The 15,657-nt window shown below is 52.7% G+C and overlaps 1 protein-coding gene across 1 annotated transcript in view; it reads right to left on the reverse strand.

Annotated features, from left to right (window-relative positions):
* The window catches only part of TCF15 (transcription factor 15 (basic helix-loop-helix)), a 17,630-nt gene extending 2,722 nt beyond the window's left edge, over nt 1-14,908 (reverse strand). The window contains exon 1 of the mRNA XM_015410523.1: nt 14,223-14,908. Within this exon, the coding sequence (XP_015266009.1) occupies nt 14,223-14,693 (471 nt within the window). The 5' untranslated portion in view covers nt 14,694-14,908. The remainder of the gene's footprint in view (nt 1-14,222) is intronic.
* Nucleotides 14,909-15,657: the final 749 nt, after the last annotated feature.

Consider the following 15,657-nt stretch of genomic DNA (forward strand, 5'->3'; position numbering starts at 1 on the left):
CCCCAGGTATTTCCCTACAGAGAGCTGCTGACCCTACGCCTTCATACCGACGAAGGGAATTGTGACTTTCGAAAGCTCCTACCCCCAAAATTTTTGTCGGTCCCTAAGGTGCTCCCGGATTCGAATCTTGTCTTCTACCGCAGACCAACACGGTTCCCCGCTGAAGCACTGCTGTATCTATCTATCCATCATCCATCTATTTTTAATAGAGTCAGAATTTTTAATTGTCTGAACACTTTGGGGTGCTTCCCCCCCACACACACTGCATCCCAATTAAGGTCCTGGGTTGCCTGGAGAGCTCCTGAAATTACAACTGAGCCCCAGACAGAGGTCACCCCGAAAATCCGCCCGACATTCGTGCCTTTCGCACGGCAAATTCACCGTGTGACCGGGACCAAAGTTTCATTCTGGGTATAAGCTGTCATGCATATCTGTAGAAGTGTGCGTGTGTTTGTGCATGCACATGAAAGCTTATACCCAGAATAAAACTTTGTTAGTCTTAAAGAAGATGAGTTGTTTTTTTATACCCCGCCCTCGGAGTCTCTCGGAGTGGCTTACAATCCCCTTCCCTTCCTCTCCCCACAACAAACAAACCTGTGAGGTAGGTGGGGCTGAGACAGCGCTGAGAGAACTTGTGACTGACCCAAGGTCACCCAGCTGGCTTCATGTGGAGGAGTGGGGAATCACACCCGGCTCTCCAGATTAGAGTCCACCGCTCTTAACCGCTACACCAAACTGATGCCACTGGACTCAAACTTTGTTATGTTGCTTCAGACCGACGTTGTTCCCAGTTGATTCCTACCAGGGCTCTGTTTGTAGCAGGAACTCCTTTGCATATTGGGCCACACACCCCCAATGTAGCCAATCCTCCAAGATCTTACAGAGCTCTTCTTACAGGAGCTACTGTAAACTCTTGGAGGATTAGGGGGTGTGTCGCCTGATATGCAAATGAGTACTTGCTACAAAAAGAGCCCTGATTCCAACAATACAGTGGGACTTACCTAGATCAAATGTTACCCTGATCTCATCAGAAACTAAGTCGGGTCAGCCCTGGTTAGGACTTGGAGGGGAGACCCCACCAAGGGAGTCCAGGGATTGCTACGCAGAGCCTCGGAGCATCCCTTGCATTGAAACCCCTTCAGCAGACGTGTCAAAATCATTTGTCACAAGGGCCAGACCTGACATAAATGTTACTTTGTTGGGCCAGGCCATGTGTGCCATAAAATGTAATGCCAGGTACTGGAGATGTGAACTCTATAAGGGACAGCCGCTGGAAAGCTCCAAGCAGGGGTCATTTCGTAGAAAAAGAGGTGCAGGAGCTCATTAGCATAACCTATTTGCATAGGCCACCATATGCCACACCCCCTGACATCACCCGAAGTGTGTCAGAAGGCAACACCCACCACTCAGGCTCCACTGGACTGTTTTGGATTGCTGGTTATTGGGGGGGATGTGCAGATCTGTCTTTGGAAAGGAGGGAGAGTTTGTACCTGAATAAAGCTTGGTCTTAAAGGTGCCACTGGACTGTTCTGGACCGTGGGGCCGGGGGGGGGGCTCTGCAACTTACCTGGCTGCTTCTTGCTCTGACTGAGGGCTGCTGGGAGCAGGGGGCGGGGCTTGTTGCATGTGCCCGCCCCCTGGGCTCTTTACTGCCGGAGCTCCGCTCCTGTGCGCTCCTGCAGGAAATGACCCCTGGCTCGGAGTTGGTATATCCTCACTGCAAGGCCCCATGGGCTGGGAGAAGGGTGGAAAGGAAAACCCACATGGGCAGACTGGAGAGCCAGCGGGGAAAATGCTCCCACAATGCTTGACGAGGTTGTTCCGCCGTGCTGAAGCCACAGTCGGAGTGGTCCCCCCCCTCCCCGCAGTCTCCTGTTCCCTCCCTTGCACTAGCTGTTTGTGGGCAGTGTAAGAGCCCTCAATGGGCTGGTTCCAGCCCGTGGGCCTTAAGTTTGACACCCCGCCCGTCAGGTGTAAGTCAGCTGCGACTGGACGGCACTTTCCACCACCAAATACTCTCCGCTCAGCTAACGACCACCGAAGACGCCCACAGCGTTCACAACGTGTAATCCACACCCAGCGCTACGGACCGGGCCCTTTCGTAGAAAGAGGCCTGCCGAAGTTTTACACAGAACGCCTTCTTTCAAAAGAACCAGCTTACGTAAGCGCCCGAAAAAAGAGGCAGGGAGGAAACGGCCCTGACGTCGATTGGCAGATCCTTCCAGTGCGGCGTCTGAAAAAGCGGTGGCCGGAGCTACGGCTGTCTGCAGTGTTGCCAACTCTAGGTGGAAAGTTACTGTACTTCACAGCAAGGCAAGGGAAAACGGCCCTGCAAGGCCAACTATATCCACTCCACCCGGCACACCTCTGTCCCCATTGGAGGGTTTGAATCTCCCGCCAAGGGTGCTATTTAGGGATCCCATAGGTGTGTAAATACGCACTGTCTTATGAGCAGTGACTCGGGAAAGCTCATCCCCTGCCACAAAAGTTGTTAGTCCTTAAGGTGCTACTGGACGCTTGCTCTTCTGTCTTCTGTTGTCTCTGATAAACGCTTGCCTTCATATAATAGTCTGCATATGGAGTAGGAGAGGGAAGAAGAAAAATGCAGAAATTGGAATTCAAAGGGAACTGATTCCCCAGGCAGCCAAAGCCCTGAGGGGGATCCTCCCATCCACTCGCTTATGCAGGAGCTCAGATAAGAGCATCAGAGGGAACTAATCAGAAGTGCCAGGGAAGTCTGCAATGGCAATAAAAACGGAGAAGAACTTTTCTTCATTACTTAACAGCCACTTTTGTACAATACAAGAAGAGGTGAAAAGAGAGTCCAGTGTTCCCTCTAAGCTGAGTTAGTCTGAGCTAGCTCACAGTTTTTTAGCCTCCGGCTCACACATTTTTGCCTTAGCTCAGGAAGGATGGCTCCAGAGCAAACTAATTTATGCAGTAGCCAAACAGAGCTTTTTTTGTAGCAGGAACTCCTTTGCATGTCAGGCCACACACCCCTAATGTAGCCAATCCTAATGAGTCCCTGCTGTTGGGTGTGGCCTATTATGCTAATGGGTTCCTGCTGGGCGTGGCCAACTCGGGAGCCAGCCGGAACTCCGTTCCTGTGCGTTCCTGCCCAAAAATAGCCCTGGTTGCTGTCATGCTGAAGAGCCCAAGGCACACGTTCTTCATAGACTTGCCGACCTCCAGGTGGGGCCCCGGATATTGCCCAGAATTCCAACTGATCTTCCGATGACAGAGATTAGTTAACTTGGAGAAAACGGCTCCTTGGGAGGGTGGAGTCTGTGGCACGGCACCCTGCTGAGACCCCCTCCCCTCCCCAACCTGCCCCCCACCAAGGCTGCACCCCCAAATCTCCAGACATTTCCCAGCGTGAGTGTCGGAAACCCTATAGGGATGCCAGCCTCTAGGTGGGACCTGGGGATCCCCCAGGATTGCAGCTCATCGCCAGACTAGAGATCAGGAAATGTGATGCTTTGGAGGGTGGCCTCTGTGGCGTTGTACCCGACTGAGGTCCCTGTCGTTCCCAAATCTCCAGGGGTTTCCCAAACTGGATCTGACACCCTCAGGGCTATTTTTGGGGCAGAACGCACAGGAACGGAGTTCCGGCTGGCTCCTGAGTTGGCCACGCCCAGCAGGAACTCATTAGCATAATAGGCCACACCCAACAGCAGAAACTCATTAGGATTGGCTACATTAGGGGTGTGTGGCCTGACATGCAAAGGAGTTCCTGCTACAAAAAAAGCTCTGGGTTTTGACAACAAACAAGGTAAACAGAATAAGAAGCAAAAGGTGGGTGTGGCTGGATGACCAGACTTCTGGTAACACGGGGGTGTGGCCTAATATGCGAATGAGCTGTGCTGTCAAGGGTGTGGCCTAATATGCTAATGAGTGTGCTGTTGGGTGTGGCCTACTATACTAATGAGTTCCTGCTGGGCTTTTTCTACAACAAGAGCCCTGGACACCTTTATGTCCCCATCCCTGCTGGTGGTCATGGGGGGAGGACCTGTCCACCCTACAGCCTTAACAGGGAATCAGGCCTACCAGAATCAGTCGAGGAGCCTAGCTTTCCTGGTGTTTTTCAGGTGTGTCAGGCATCCTTTGAATGAATGCCACCCTAAAGGCACACCTGCGTGTACAGCCCATCGTAATATCCCAGGAAAGCACAATACGGCAGCTATGTGAAGAAGAAGGAAGAGGAGGAGAAGATTGGATTTATACCCAGCCCTTCACTACCAGAAGGAGTCTCAGAGTGGCTGACAAACTCCTTTCCTTTCCCCTCCCCACAACAGACGCCCTGTGAGGTAGGTGGGGCTGAGAGAGCTCTGACAGAAACTGCTCTTTTTTCAAGGACAGCTCTTATCAGAACTACGGCTTGCCCAAGGTCATCCAGCCAGGTGCAAGTGGAGGAGTGGGGAATCAAACCCGGTTCTCCCAGATTAGAGTCTGCGCACTTAGTGGGGAATGCCCTGTCTGGTGCTTTCACACAAGCTAAATAATGCACTTTCAATCCACTCCAGCAACCATTTGCAGGTGGATTTTGCCATTGCGCACAGCAAAATCCAGTTGCAAAGTACATTGAAAGAGGACTGAAAGTGTATTATTTAGTGTGTGTGTGGAAGCACCCTGTTATGCACAACTGAAGCTTCCCATGACATCATCAGCTAAATAACATCACATTAAGCCTCTGCTAAACAAAGATCACGCCAGCAGCTGCATGTGGAGGAGTGGGGAATCAAACCCGGTTCTCCCAGAGTAGAGTCCACTGCTGCTAACCAGTACACCCAACTGGCAAAGGAGGCAGCTGGCATTCTGCATGGCAGCTTCACCTGGTGAAGATACGGAGAGGAAAGAGTCCCTTCCTGGTCCCTTGAACAGTACTTAGTGTTCCAACCTTTTTATCATTCTAGTTCTTCTCTAGGCAACCGGCAACCCTATTAGTGCCCCCCTCTCCTCTTGCATTCCGTAATCATCCAGACAGACGGCGAGAAGCCAGAATAAGGCCTTTCCTGCCAGGCAGGGCCACCAATTCCCGGTTGAGAAGTTCCAGATTTGAGGGTGGAGCTGGGAAGGGCAGTGGGATATATAATGCAATACGGTCACCCCTCCAAAGCATCCATTTTCTCCAGGGGAACTGAGCCCACTAATCTAGAGATCAGTTGTAATTCAGAGACATCTCCAGGCCTCACCTGGAGGTTGGCAAGCCTCATGCCAGGCCACAAACCTATGTAGTCAATATCTTTTAAGCCGCCTTCCCCCAAGTGAGAAATGTAGACGTGATACCATTTACACACTGATAAAATCAGATGGGTTGCACCTTTCAGACTAACACTGGCTCCAGTCACACGGGCCAGATCACGCGGGGGGGGGGGAGGCGTGGCTGTTCACCCCAGAGCAAAATAAAGCACGGTAGCCTGATCACACGGTCCCCCGAGTCTCCGTGCTTAGGCTGTTAGCTGGCGATCACACAGCGATGGCTGCAGCGTGGCAAAGAAGCTGCCCATTTATACTCACTCTCTGTTTCCTATTAATTAGCATGTGTTTTATTTTTACTTACTTCATTTAGACCCTTTCTCCCCAACGGGGCCCCCAAACAGCTGACTTCGTTCACCTCTCCTCTGTTTCATCCCCACAACAACCCTGTGAGGTAGGTTTGGCTGAGAGTGCGTGACTGACCCTAGGTCATCCAGCAGGCTTTCATGACAAAGTGGGGATTTGAACCCAGGTCTTCCAGATTCTAACTGACATGCTATCCGCTGGTCCACACAGGCAAGTGTGCGTTCCTGCCCCAAAATAGCCTTGTCCATTCTCATATGCAAGAACTGACAGAAGGGATTTCCTGCTAATTCCTACATAAAAACATGGGAGAAGCATTGGGTCCTGCATTGGGCAGGGGGTTGGACTAGAGGGTCTGTATGGCCCCTTCCAACTCTGTGATTCTATGATTCTATGTTGGATCAGGCCAGTGGCCCCTCCAGTCCAACACTCTGTGTCACACAGTGGCCAAAACACAGGGGCCATCAGGAGGTCCACCAGCAGGGCCAGAACTCCAGAAGCCCTCCCACTGTGGCCGCTCCCAAGGATACAGAGCTTCATCGCCCCAGACATAAGAGAAGCCATGTTGGATCAGGCCAATGGCTCAACCAGTCCAATGCTCTGTGTCACACAGTGGCCCAAACCCAGCTGCCATCAGGAGGTCCACCAGTGGGGCCAGATATCCAGAAGCCCTCCCACAATGGTCCCCCAAGCCTCAAGAAGACAGAGCATCACTGCCCCAGATAAAGTGTTCCATCTATGCCTTGTGGCTTAGAGCCACTCATGGACCTCTGCTCCAGATGTTTCTCCAGTCCCCTCTTGAAGCTGTCTGTGCTTGTAGCCTCCACCACTTCCTGCAGCAGTGAATTCCTCATGTCCGTTACTCTACCGCTCATTAATTTCATGGAGTGCCCACCAGTTCTTGCAGTGTGAGAAAGGCAGAAAAGGACTTCCTTCTCTACCTTCTCTACCTTCAAACTGAGAGCCAGTTTGGTGTAGTGGTTAAGTGTGCGGAGTCTAATCTGGGAGAACCGGGTTTGATTCCCCACTCCTCCACTTGCACCTGCTGATGGGACCTTGGGTCAGTCACAAGCTCTGGCACAGCTGTCCTTGAAAAAGAGCCGTTTCTGTCAAGAGTTCTCTCAGCCCCACCCACCTCACAGGGTGTCTGTTGTGGGGAGGGGAAGGGAAAGGAGTTTGTAAGCCGCTCTGAGACTCCAAGTGAAGGGCGGGGTATAAATCCAATCTCTTCTTCTTCTTCTTCTTCTTCCCTATTCCACGCATATTGCAATAATAGGGGAGAATTTAGTGTTAACTGACAAAAATACAAGAAAAGCTCCGGTGGATCAGACCATAGACACAAAGAGAGAGAGAGAGATGAACACACCTCTGAGAATATACAGAATACCCTGGCATCATTGCTGGGTCCCCACTGTTGGGTTCCCACAGCTCAGCGATGCCAATCCCCAGGTGGTGGTTCGAGATCTCCCAGAATTTTGACTGATATACACACTATAGAGATCAGTTCCCCTGGAGAAAATGGCTGATTTGGACCCTGTGGCATTATACCCTGCTGAAGTCCTTCCCCTCCCCAAACTCCACCCTTCCCAGGTGGCACCCCCAAGATATCCAGGAACCTCCTGACCTGGAGTTGGCAACCCTGCCACAACTAGTGTTCCTTCCCCCCCCCCATAAACTATCATTAAAAAGCTTTCAGGATGTGAACGCTGGCACAGTCGAGACTCCAATCTGGGAGAACCGGGTTTGATTCCCCACTCCTCCACTTGCACCTGCTGGATGACCTTGGGCAAGCCGTAGTTCTGATAAGAGCTGTTCTTGAAAAAAGAGCCGTTTCTGTCAAGAGCTCTCTCAGCCTCGCCTACCTCACAGGGTGTCTGTTGTGCCGAGGGGAAGGGAAAGGGGTTTGTAAGTCCCTCTGAGACTCTGAGTGAAGGGTGGGGTATAAATCCAATCTCCTCCTTCTTCTGAGAGCCAGTTTGCTCTCCACACTATAGAGATCAGTCCCCCTGGAGAAAATAGCTGATTTGGAAGGTGGACCCTGTGGCATTATACCCTGCTGAAGCCCCTCCCCTCCCCTCCCCAAACTCCACCCTTCCCAGGTGACACCCCCAAGATATCCAGGAACCTCCTGACCTGGAGTTGGCAACCCTGCCACAACTAGTGTCTCTCTCCCCCCCCCCATACATTATCATTAAAAAGATTTCAGGTTGTGAACGCTGGCACAGTCGAGAGACACTTTGCAGGCTACTAGCAGCCAGTTTGGTATCGTGGTGAAGTGCGCGGACTCTAATCTGGGAGAACCGGGTTTGATTCCCCACTCCTCCACTTGCACCTGCTGGATGACCTTGGGCAAGCCGTAGTTCTGATAAGAGCTGTTCTTGAAAAAAGAGCCGTTTCTGTCAAGAGCTCTCTCAGCCTCGCCTACCTCACAGGGTGTCTGTTGTGCCGAGGGGAAGGGAAAGGGGTTTGTAAGTCCCTCTGAGACTCTGAGTGAAGGGTGGGGTATAAATCCAATCTCCTCCTTCTTCTGAGAGCCAGTTTGGTGTAGTGGTGAAGTGCGCAGACTCTAATCTGGGAGAACCGGGTTTGATTCCCCACTCCTCCACTTGCACCTGGCTGGATGACCTTGGGCAAGCCGTAGTTCCGTCAGAGCTGTTCTCCCAAGGACAGAGTTCTCTCAGCCCTGCCTGCCTCACAGGGTGTCTGTTGTGGGGAGGGGAAGGGGTTTGTAAGCCGCTCCGAGACTCCGAGTGAAGGGCGGTGTATAAATCCAATCTCTTCTTCTTCTTCTATTATTAAGTGGATCGGTCCTATGTTTTTTGGGCCCACATTGTGGTCTGCACCACTGGAGATGTACGTACGCAAACAAGGAGAAGATGCACTCCCGGGAATTCTCAGCCAAGGGTTGTGCGCAAATGTTTTCTAGGCTGTGTGCCTCTCCTTGAAGCATCACAAGAAGAATGTGATCGGCGCAGTACGAGGGAAACAAGGTACAGTACTTTCTTTTCGCAGCCCATGGAACGAGCCACTGTGTAGAAGCAGGGATTCCTAACACACCCACAACTAATCCTTGTTGTTGTTCAGTCGCACAGTCAAGTCCGACTCTTCGCGACCCCATGGACCAGATCACGCCAGGCCTTCCTGTCTTCCGCCGTCCTCTGAAGTTTGCTCAACTTCATGTTCGTTGCATCTGTGACACTGTCTAACCATCTCATCCTTTGCCGTCCCCGTCTTCTTTGACCTTCAATCTTTCCCAGCATCAGGGTCTTCTCCAGTGAGTGCTCCCTTCTCATTGGGTGGCCAAAGTATTTGAGCTTCAGTTTCATTATCTGGCCTTCCAGGGAACAGTCAGGGCTGATTTCTTTTAGGATTGACTGATTTGATCTTCTTGCAGTCCAAGGGACTCTCAAGAGTCTTCTCCAGCACCATAGTTCAGAAGAATCTATTCTTCGGCACTCGGCCTTCCTTATAGTCCAACTCTCGCAGCCGAACAGTACTACTGAGAATACCATTGCTTTGACCGTGCGGACTTTTGTTGGCAGGGTGATGTCTCTACTTTTTATCATGACTTTTTAATCATACTTTTTATCCTTACTTATTGTTTATTGATTAAATCTATCCCCCCACCTCTCTCCCCAATGGGGACCCAAGGTGGCCGACTGCATTGGCCTCTTCTCCGTACAACAACCCTGCGAGGCAGGTCAGGCTAAAGGCATGTGACTTGCCTGAGGTCACCCAGCAAGCTTCTACAGGGGCTCGAACTCAGGTCTTCCAGATCCTAGTCCAACAGTCTAGCCACTAGACCACGCTGTCTCTTAGGGTTGCCCGGTTACCCCTGGCCTCTAGCCCGGTTACCCCAGGCCTCTAGCCAGGGATGGGGGGCGGGGTCAGGCTGCCAGAGCCAGATTGGCAAACTTCTGGAGATTTGGGGGTGGAGCCTGGGGAGAACAGGGACCTCAGTGGGGTACGATGCGACAGAGTCCACCCTCCAGAGCACCCATTCTCTCTGGATTCTGGAGATCAGCTGTAACTTCAGGGGATCACCAGGTCCAACCTGGAGGTTGGCATCCCATTGTATCTCTCTACTTGTGTGCAGGGGTCGTTTTGTAGAAAAAGAGGTGCAGGAGCTCATTAGCATAACTCATTCGCATAGCTCATTTGCATATGCCACACCCCCTGACATCACCGGAAGTGTGTCAGAAGGCAACACCCACCGCTCAGGCTCCACTGGACTGTTTTGGATTGCTAGCTATTGGGGGGGGGGAATGTGCAGATCTGTCCTGGCAGAGGAGGGAGAGCTTGTACCTGAATAAAACTTGGTCTTAAAGGTGCCACTGGACTGTTTTGGATTGCTAGCTATGTGAGGGAGGGGAACGCGCAGATCTACCCTCACAGAGGAGGGAGAGCTTGTGCCTGAAGGCGGGCCGGGGAGGGGCTCTACAACTTACCAAGCTGCTTCTTGCTCCTCGTGGCCCAACTGAGGGCTGCTGGGAGCAAGAGGTGGGGCTTGTTGCATGTGCCCACCCCCTGGGCTCCTTACTGCCGGAGCTCCGCTCCTGTGCGCTTCCGCAGGAAATGACCCCTGCTTGTCTGTCATGTGAATAAAAACGTCCACATTCAAAGGAAGGTGGGAGTTACGACAGAATACAGACAAATGTGATTCAAACAATGGTATTTGGGAAATTGCATCTACTGTATTAAGGGGAATCATTCTCTTGTGATTTGTGGAGGCCATCGACGGGAAAGAGAGCCAGCGTGGTGTAAGTCATCTGGGCTAAGATCTAGGAGAACTATCTTCAAATCCCCAGTCTGCAATTGGGTCAGTCCTGCACTCTCAGCCCAGCCTACCTCACAGGGTTGTTGTGAGGATAAAATAGAGGAGAAAAGAACAATGTAAGCTGTTTTGGGCCCCCATTGGAGGAGAAGGAGGAGGGGCAATTGATTTTATACTCTGCCCTTCACTACCCGAAGCATAAGGATAACGTTTTATTTACGGCCAAAGCCAGCAGTTAACATTTGAAACCCTACAAACTTAGTAGTAAAAAGACACCTATGAATAAAGGTAAAAAGGCTTAACAGAACAGTAAAATGCATTATAAAATACATAATAAATTCCTAGGAGGTAGACAGTTAACAATAAAACGATTAACATTTCGCTTGCTGTGTTATTATAGATTTTCTCATTCTTAAAGCACTCCATCCAAATCTAGCCACTTGGTGTGTTACGTCCGAGTGCCTGTCTGAGAGGAGGTTTTTCATAGTACGGGCTCTTTGCCTGCTGGTTAGAGGTAAGAACTTGGGTAATGAAAGAGATTTCCGGAGATTATTATAGGCCTCACGGTCGAACATAACATCTTCTAGATTTTCAATGCCTACATTACAGCAGGGGCATATGCGTTCCTCGAATGGGACCCGAAGGAGTCTCAGAGCAGCTTACAATCTCCTTTCCCTTCTCCTCCCCACAACCGACACCCCCTGCGAGCAGTGTTCCCTCTAAGCTGAGTGAGTGTGAGCTAGCTCACGGTTTCTTAGCCTCCGGCTCACACATTTTTGTCTCCGCTCAGGAAGGAGGGCTCCAAAGCAAACCGATTTATGCAGCAGCTCAACCGCTCGCTCGCAACTTTAATGCCGGTAGCTCACAAAGTGGAACTTTTGCTCATGAGACTCCACAGCTTTGAGGGAGCATTGCGACAGAATCTGCAAGCATGCAGATCCAAACGTTTAATACCCGGAAGGTTTCCTCCCTCCCCATTTGGTAGCCACACAACAGAATCTGCAAGCATGCAGATCCAAATGTTTAATACCCGGAAGGTTTCCTCCCTCCCCATTTGGTAGCCACACATCTGACGCCGGCCAGAGCCTTTTCCTCCTGTCCTGAGTGAGTCGTGTGCATTCACTGGGAGGTAGGCGGACAGCCGAAGCAGGCCTATAGGCTCCGGTTTCTCCGCATGAACCGGAACGTTGACAAAGAAAGTTCCCTAACTGTATAGAGAGAACCACGTGCAGATAAATTGGCACACGGGAAGTTGCATCTCTTCCAATGAACGCATGTCGATAAAGGCAAAGTCCAGTCACAGAGGGCTTGGGGGTTTATTTCAAGCTTCAGAATGCAGATCCTCCAATTAGGCACGAAACCGCCATCTCAGCCTCCGTTGACCCTACCTGTAGAATGGGCACCTCTGTGACTTCCCTTGAATCACGGGAGGGCGGAAAAGCTGAACTACAACCCATTTTGTTTCTCTTTCGAAAATGAGGACAGCTGGAAGCCCCTACGGAAGCCACGTGTCCCACCTGGGAACCCTTCCCCCGGTCCAATGAGCATGTCTGAACCCCTGCTTAAATAGTAGGAGAGGAAATGCACTCTTGACGTCCTCAGAGACGCTGTGACTTCCCCCCCCGCCAGGGCTCAGTCATGGCCCTAAGAATGGGACTTGGCACTTTGAACGACCCAGCTAGGAATCAAAAGGCCAAGGATGCGCACACAATAAACACCAACTGTACTGACTGGCTCGTCTTTCCTTGCTCCTGTATAGGCTAACTCGGGTTGCCAACTCATGCCTGGAAAGTTCCTGGAGATTTAGGAGGGGTGGAGGGGTGGACCCTGGGAAGGGCAGGGTTGAGGGAAAGCTCAGCAGGGTATAACCCCAGAGAATCCACCCTCCATTTTCTCCAGGAGAGACGAAGAAGAAGACGAAGAAGAACACGAAGACAAAGAAGATGAAGAAGAAGAAGATGAAGAAGACGATGACGAAGAAGAAGATGATGAAGAAGACGAAGAAGAGGAGGAGGAGATTGGATTTATACCTGGCCCTCCACCAGTGTTCCCTCTAAGCTGAGTTAGTGTGAGCTAGCTCACAGTTTTTTAGCCTCTGGCTCACACATTTTTGTCTTAACTCATGAAGGATGGTTCCAGAGCAAACTAAATTATGCAGTAGCCAAATAGCTTGCTCACAACTTAGATGCCAGCAGCTCACAAAGTAGAATTTTTGCTCACAAGACTCCACAGCTTAGAGGGAACACTGCCCTCCACTACTCGAAGGAGTCTCAGAATGGCTTACAATCTCCTTTCCCTTCCCCTCCCCACAACAGACACCCTGTGAGGGAGGTAGGCGGGGCTGGGAGAGCTCTTTCGAGGACTGCCCTTGAGAGAACAGCTCGGAGAGAACTTGTGACTGACCCATGGTCACACCAGCAGGTGCGAGTGGAGGAGTGGGGAATCAAACCCGGTTCTCCCAGATTAGAGTCCACGCACTCAACCACTACACCAAACTGGCTCTATAACCCTATAAAGTCTCCTGGGGAACCTGAAACTCCCCACCAGACATACACTCTGGGTCAAAACAGTGGCCAGGAGACTTGCACTGATCTTCTTTGCCCAAACAGTCTTCCAGGAAGCGATGAGAAACCCCGAAACTTAGTCTGACTTCGCCTTCAGGCTGTTGTGAACGCCAGTGCTCCGGCCCAGAACATAGGAAGCAACAGTGGACAGGAGCAGTGTTCCCTCTAAGCTGAGTTAGTGTGATCCAGCTCACAGTTTTTTAGCCTCCGGCTCACACATTTTTGTCTTAGCCCAGGATGGAGGGCTCCAAAGCAAATTAATTCATGCAGCTGCCAAATTGCTCGCTCATGACTTTAATGCCTGCAGCTCACAAAGTAGAATTTTTGCTCACAGGACTCCACAGCTTAGAGGGAGCATTAGACAGGAGTAGGGCTGCCAACCTCCAGGTGAGGCCTGGAGATCTCCTGGAACCACAACTAAACCTCTGGGGAGTAGTGATCAGTTTGCGGGGGTGGGAATGGCTGCATTGGAAGGTGAATTCTATGGCATTCTGCCCCATTGAAAACCCTTCGCTTCCCAAACCCAGTTCTACTCAGGATCTATCCCGAAATTTCCAGGTATTTCCAAACCTGGAGCAGGCAATCCTAGACATGAGTGCCTCTGAGCGTGCACAAATTGCCTCTTCCTTGCCACCAAGACCCTGCTCACAGCTCCCTGCAGATTGTGGAGGAGGAGGAAGAGATAGGATTTATACCCCACCCTTCACTCGGAGTCTCAGAGCGGCTTACAATCTCCTTTCCCTTCCCCTCCCCACAACAGGCACCCTGTGAGGTGGGTGGGGCCGAGAGAGCTCTTTCGAGGACTGCCCTTGAGAGAACAGCTCTGAGAGAACTTGTGACTGACCCAAGGTCACACCAGCAGTGAAGGAGCGGGGAATCGAACCCAGTTCCCCCAGATTAGCGTCCGCGCTCCTAACCACTACACCGAACTGACCAAACAGGGCTCCCAGATTACAGGGTATCTAGATTGGAGGACCTCGGAGACCACAAGGGCATTTGAGAGTCAACGCCCCCCTCGTCAGACAGACAAAGCTTTGACTCTGGGAAGCTTCTACCCTGAACACCTTGCTGGCCTCTAAAGTGCTGCCAGGCTCAAGCCTCGCCATTCGACTGCAGACCAACACAAAAGTCTTCTCCCATGTATCTGAAGAAGCGTGCAGGCCCACGAAAGCTTAGACTTAAACCCGGTTGGTCCTAAAGGTGCTGCTGGACTCGAACTCGGTTCTACGGCCACCCTCCGAAACCGATTCCAGGATGCAGCAGCACGGAGGCACGCGTGACCTCTGGCCCCCTCTCTCGGTCAAAAGGGCGGCCCGGAGACTTACCCCCTTCCTCTGGTTGCTGAGGCAGAAAGTGCAAATGCTCCGGGGTTGCTTGGCCTCCCGTTCCCCCTTGGCGCCGTAGAGGGCCCGGAAGCAGGGCTGCCCATCCTCGCAGCCCTCGCCCAGGAGGAGGACGTTGGCCAGGTGGGAGATGTAGCTGGAGGCGAGGCGGAGGGTCTCGATCTTGGAGAGCTTCCGGTCGACGGGCTCGGTGGGGATGAGGGTGCGCAGGGCCGTGAAGGCCGTGTTGACGCTCTGGGTCCGGTCCCTCTCGCGGGCGTTGGCCGCCTGCCTCTGCTTCACCACCACCACCGGGCCGGGCTGGTGGGCCGCCTTGGGGTGCCCCTCGCAGCAGCCGTAGGACTGGTCGGAGGCCTCGCTCTCGCTGCGGTCCTCCTCCTCCTCCTCGGACAGGAGGCTGAGATCGGGGTACAGCACGTGGGCGGCCACCGGTCGCAGCATGGCGAAGGCCATGGCCAGGCGTCCCCACCCGCAAAGGCCCGGCCTGGGGGTGTCCTGAGCGTCCGAGCCCTGGGCTGTAGAGGATCCCTTCCCTTCCTCACCGAGAAAGCTCTGCAAGACAGACTGGAGAGCCGGAGGCAGACGGCTGGCCACTCCACGCCTCCAGCTCTGGCCCTTCCAGAGGAGGAAACGCTCGCAGCTGCGCCGCCTCTGCCTCTCCTCCGGTGTCAAGGAGCAATGCTCTGGTGGGACCAGGGAAGGAGCCTCCTGTATATAAGGACCGGGGAGGGGTCGGGAGCTGGGAGACCAGGCCCGGCCGGCCAATGGGGGAGCCCGCATCCTCTCCTCCGGCCAATGAGGCTGCGGATGCCGCTCCGGCCCCTGAAATCAAAAGGCATCCGAGAATCCAGGCGGAGGCTGCTCTGTTCCCTGGATGTTTGGCAGTCTGTGGATGACAGGCGGAGGGGAAGGAGGGAGGAGGAGGAGGGGGGCGGGTTTCTGGAGGCCAGACACCTTGCGCAGGGAGAGCCCAGCAGGGATCCAGCCAGGGCAGCCTGCCTGGCCGGCTCTAGCTGAATGTTAGCCCGCATCCAAGTGAGAGTCCCCTCCTCCACGGGAGCAGATGGCTTCGGAGAGGGTGCCCGAGGCTGGCCGTAAGGTACAGCCCTGTTGCTGTGACGGAGGAGGGGGGCAGGGGAGGGAGAAGGGGGGGCACACAGAATGGTTCTCTCACTCAGACTCAGCTGGGCTCAGTTTGCCGCACATGCCTGGCAGGCCGGCAGCCCCAGGAAAGCTGCCTTTCAGCCCCTCAAAGGAACGGCAAGATACAAACGGGGGTATATAAATGGCCTAAAGAGACCCTGCCGTTGCTGTCTGAAGAATAAGAAAAAGAAGGAAGAAAGAAGAAGAAAGAAAAAGGAAGGAAGGAGAAGGAGGAGAAGGAGAAGGAGAAGAAGAGGAGGAGGAGGAGGAGGAG

This window comes from Gekko japonicus, unplaced genomic scaffold, assembly GCF_001447785.1.
Source record: "Gekko japonicus isolate JY-2015 unplaced genomic scaffold, Gekko_japonicus_V1.1 scaffold2621, whole genome shotgun sequence".
In the NCBI taxonomy this organism is placed as follows: Eukaryota; Metazoa; Chordata; class Lepidosauria; order Squamata; family Gekkonidae; genus Gekko; species Gekko japonicus.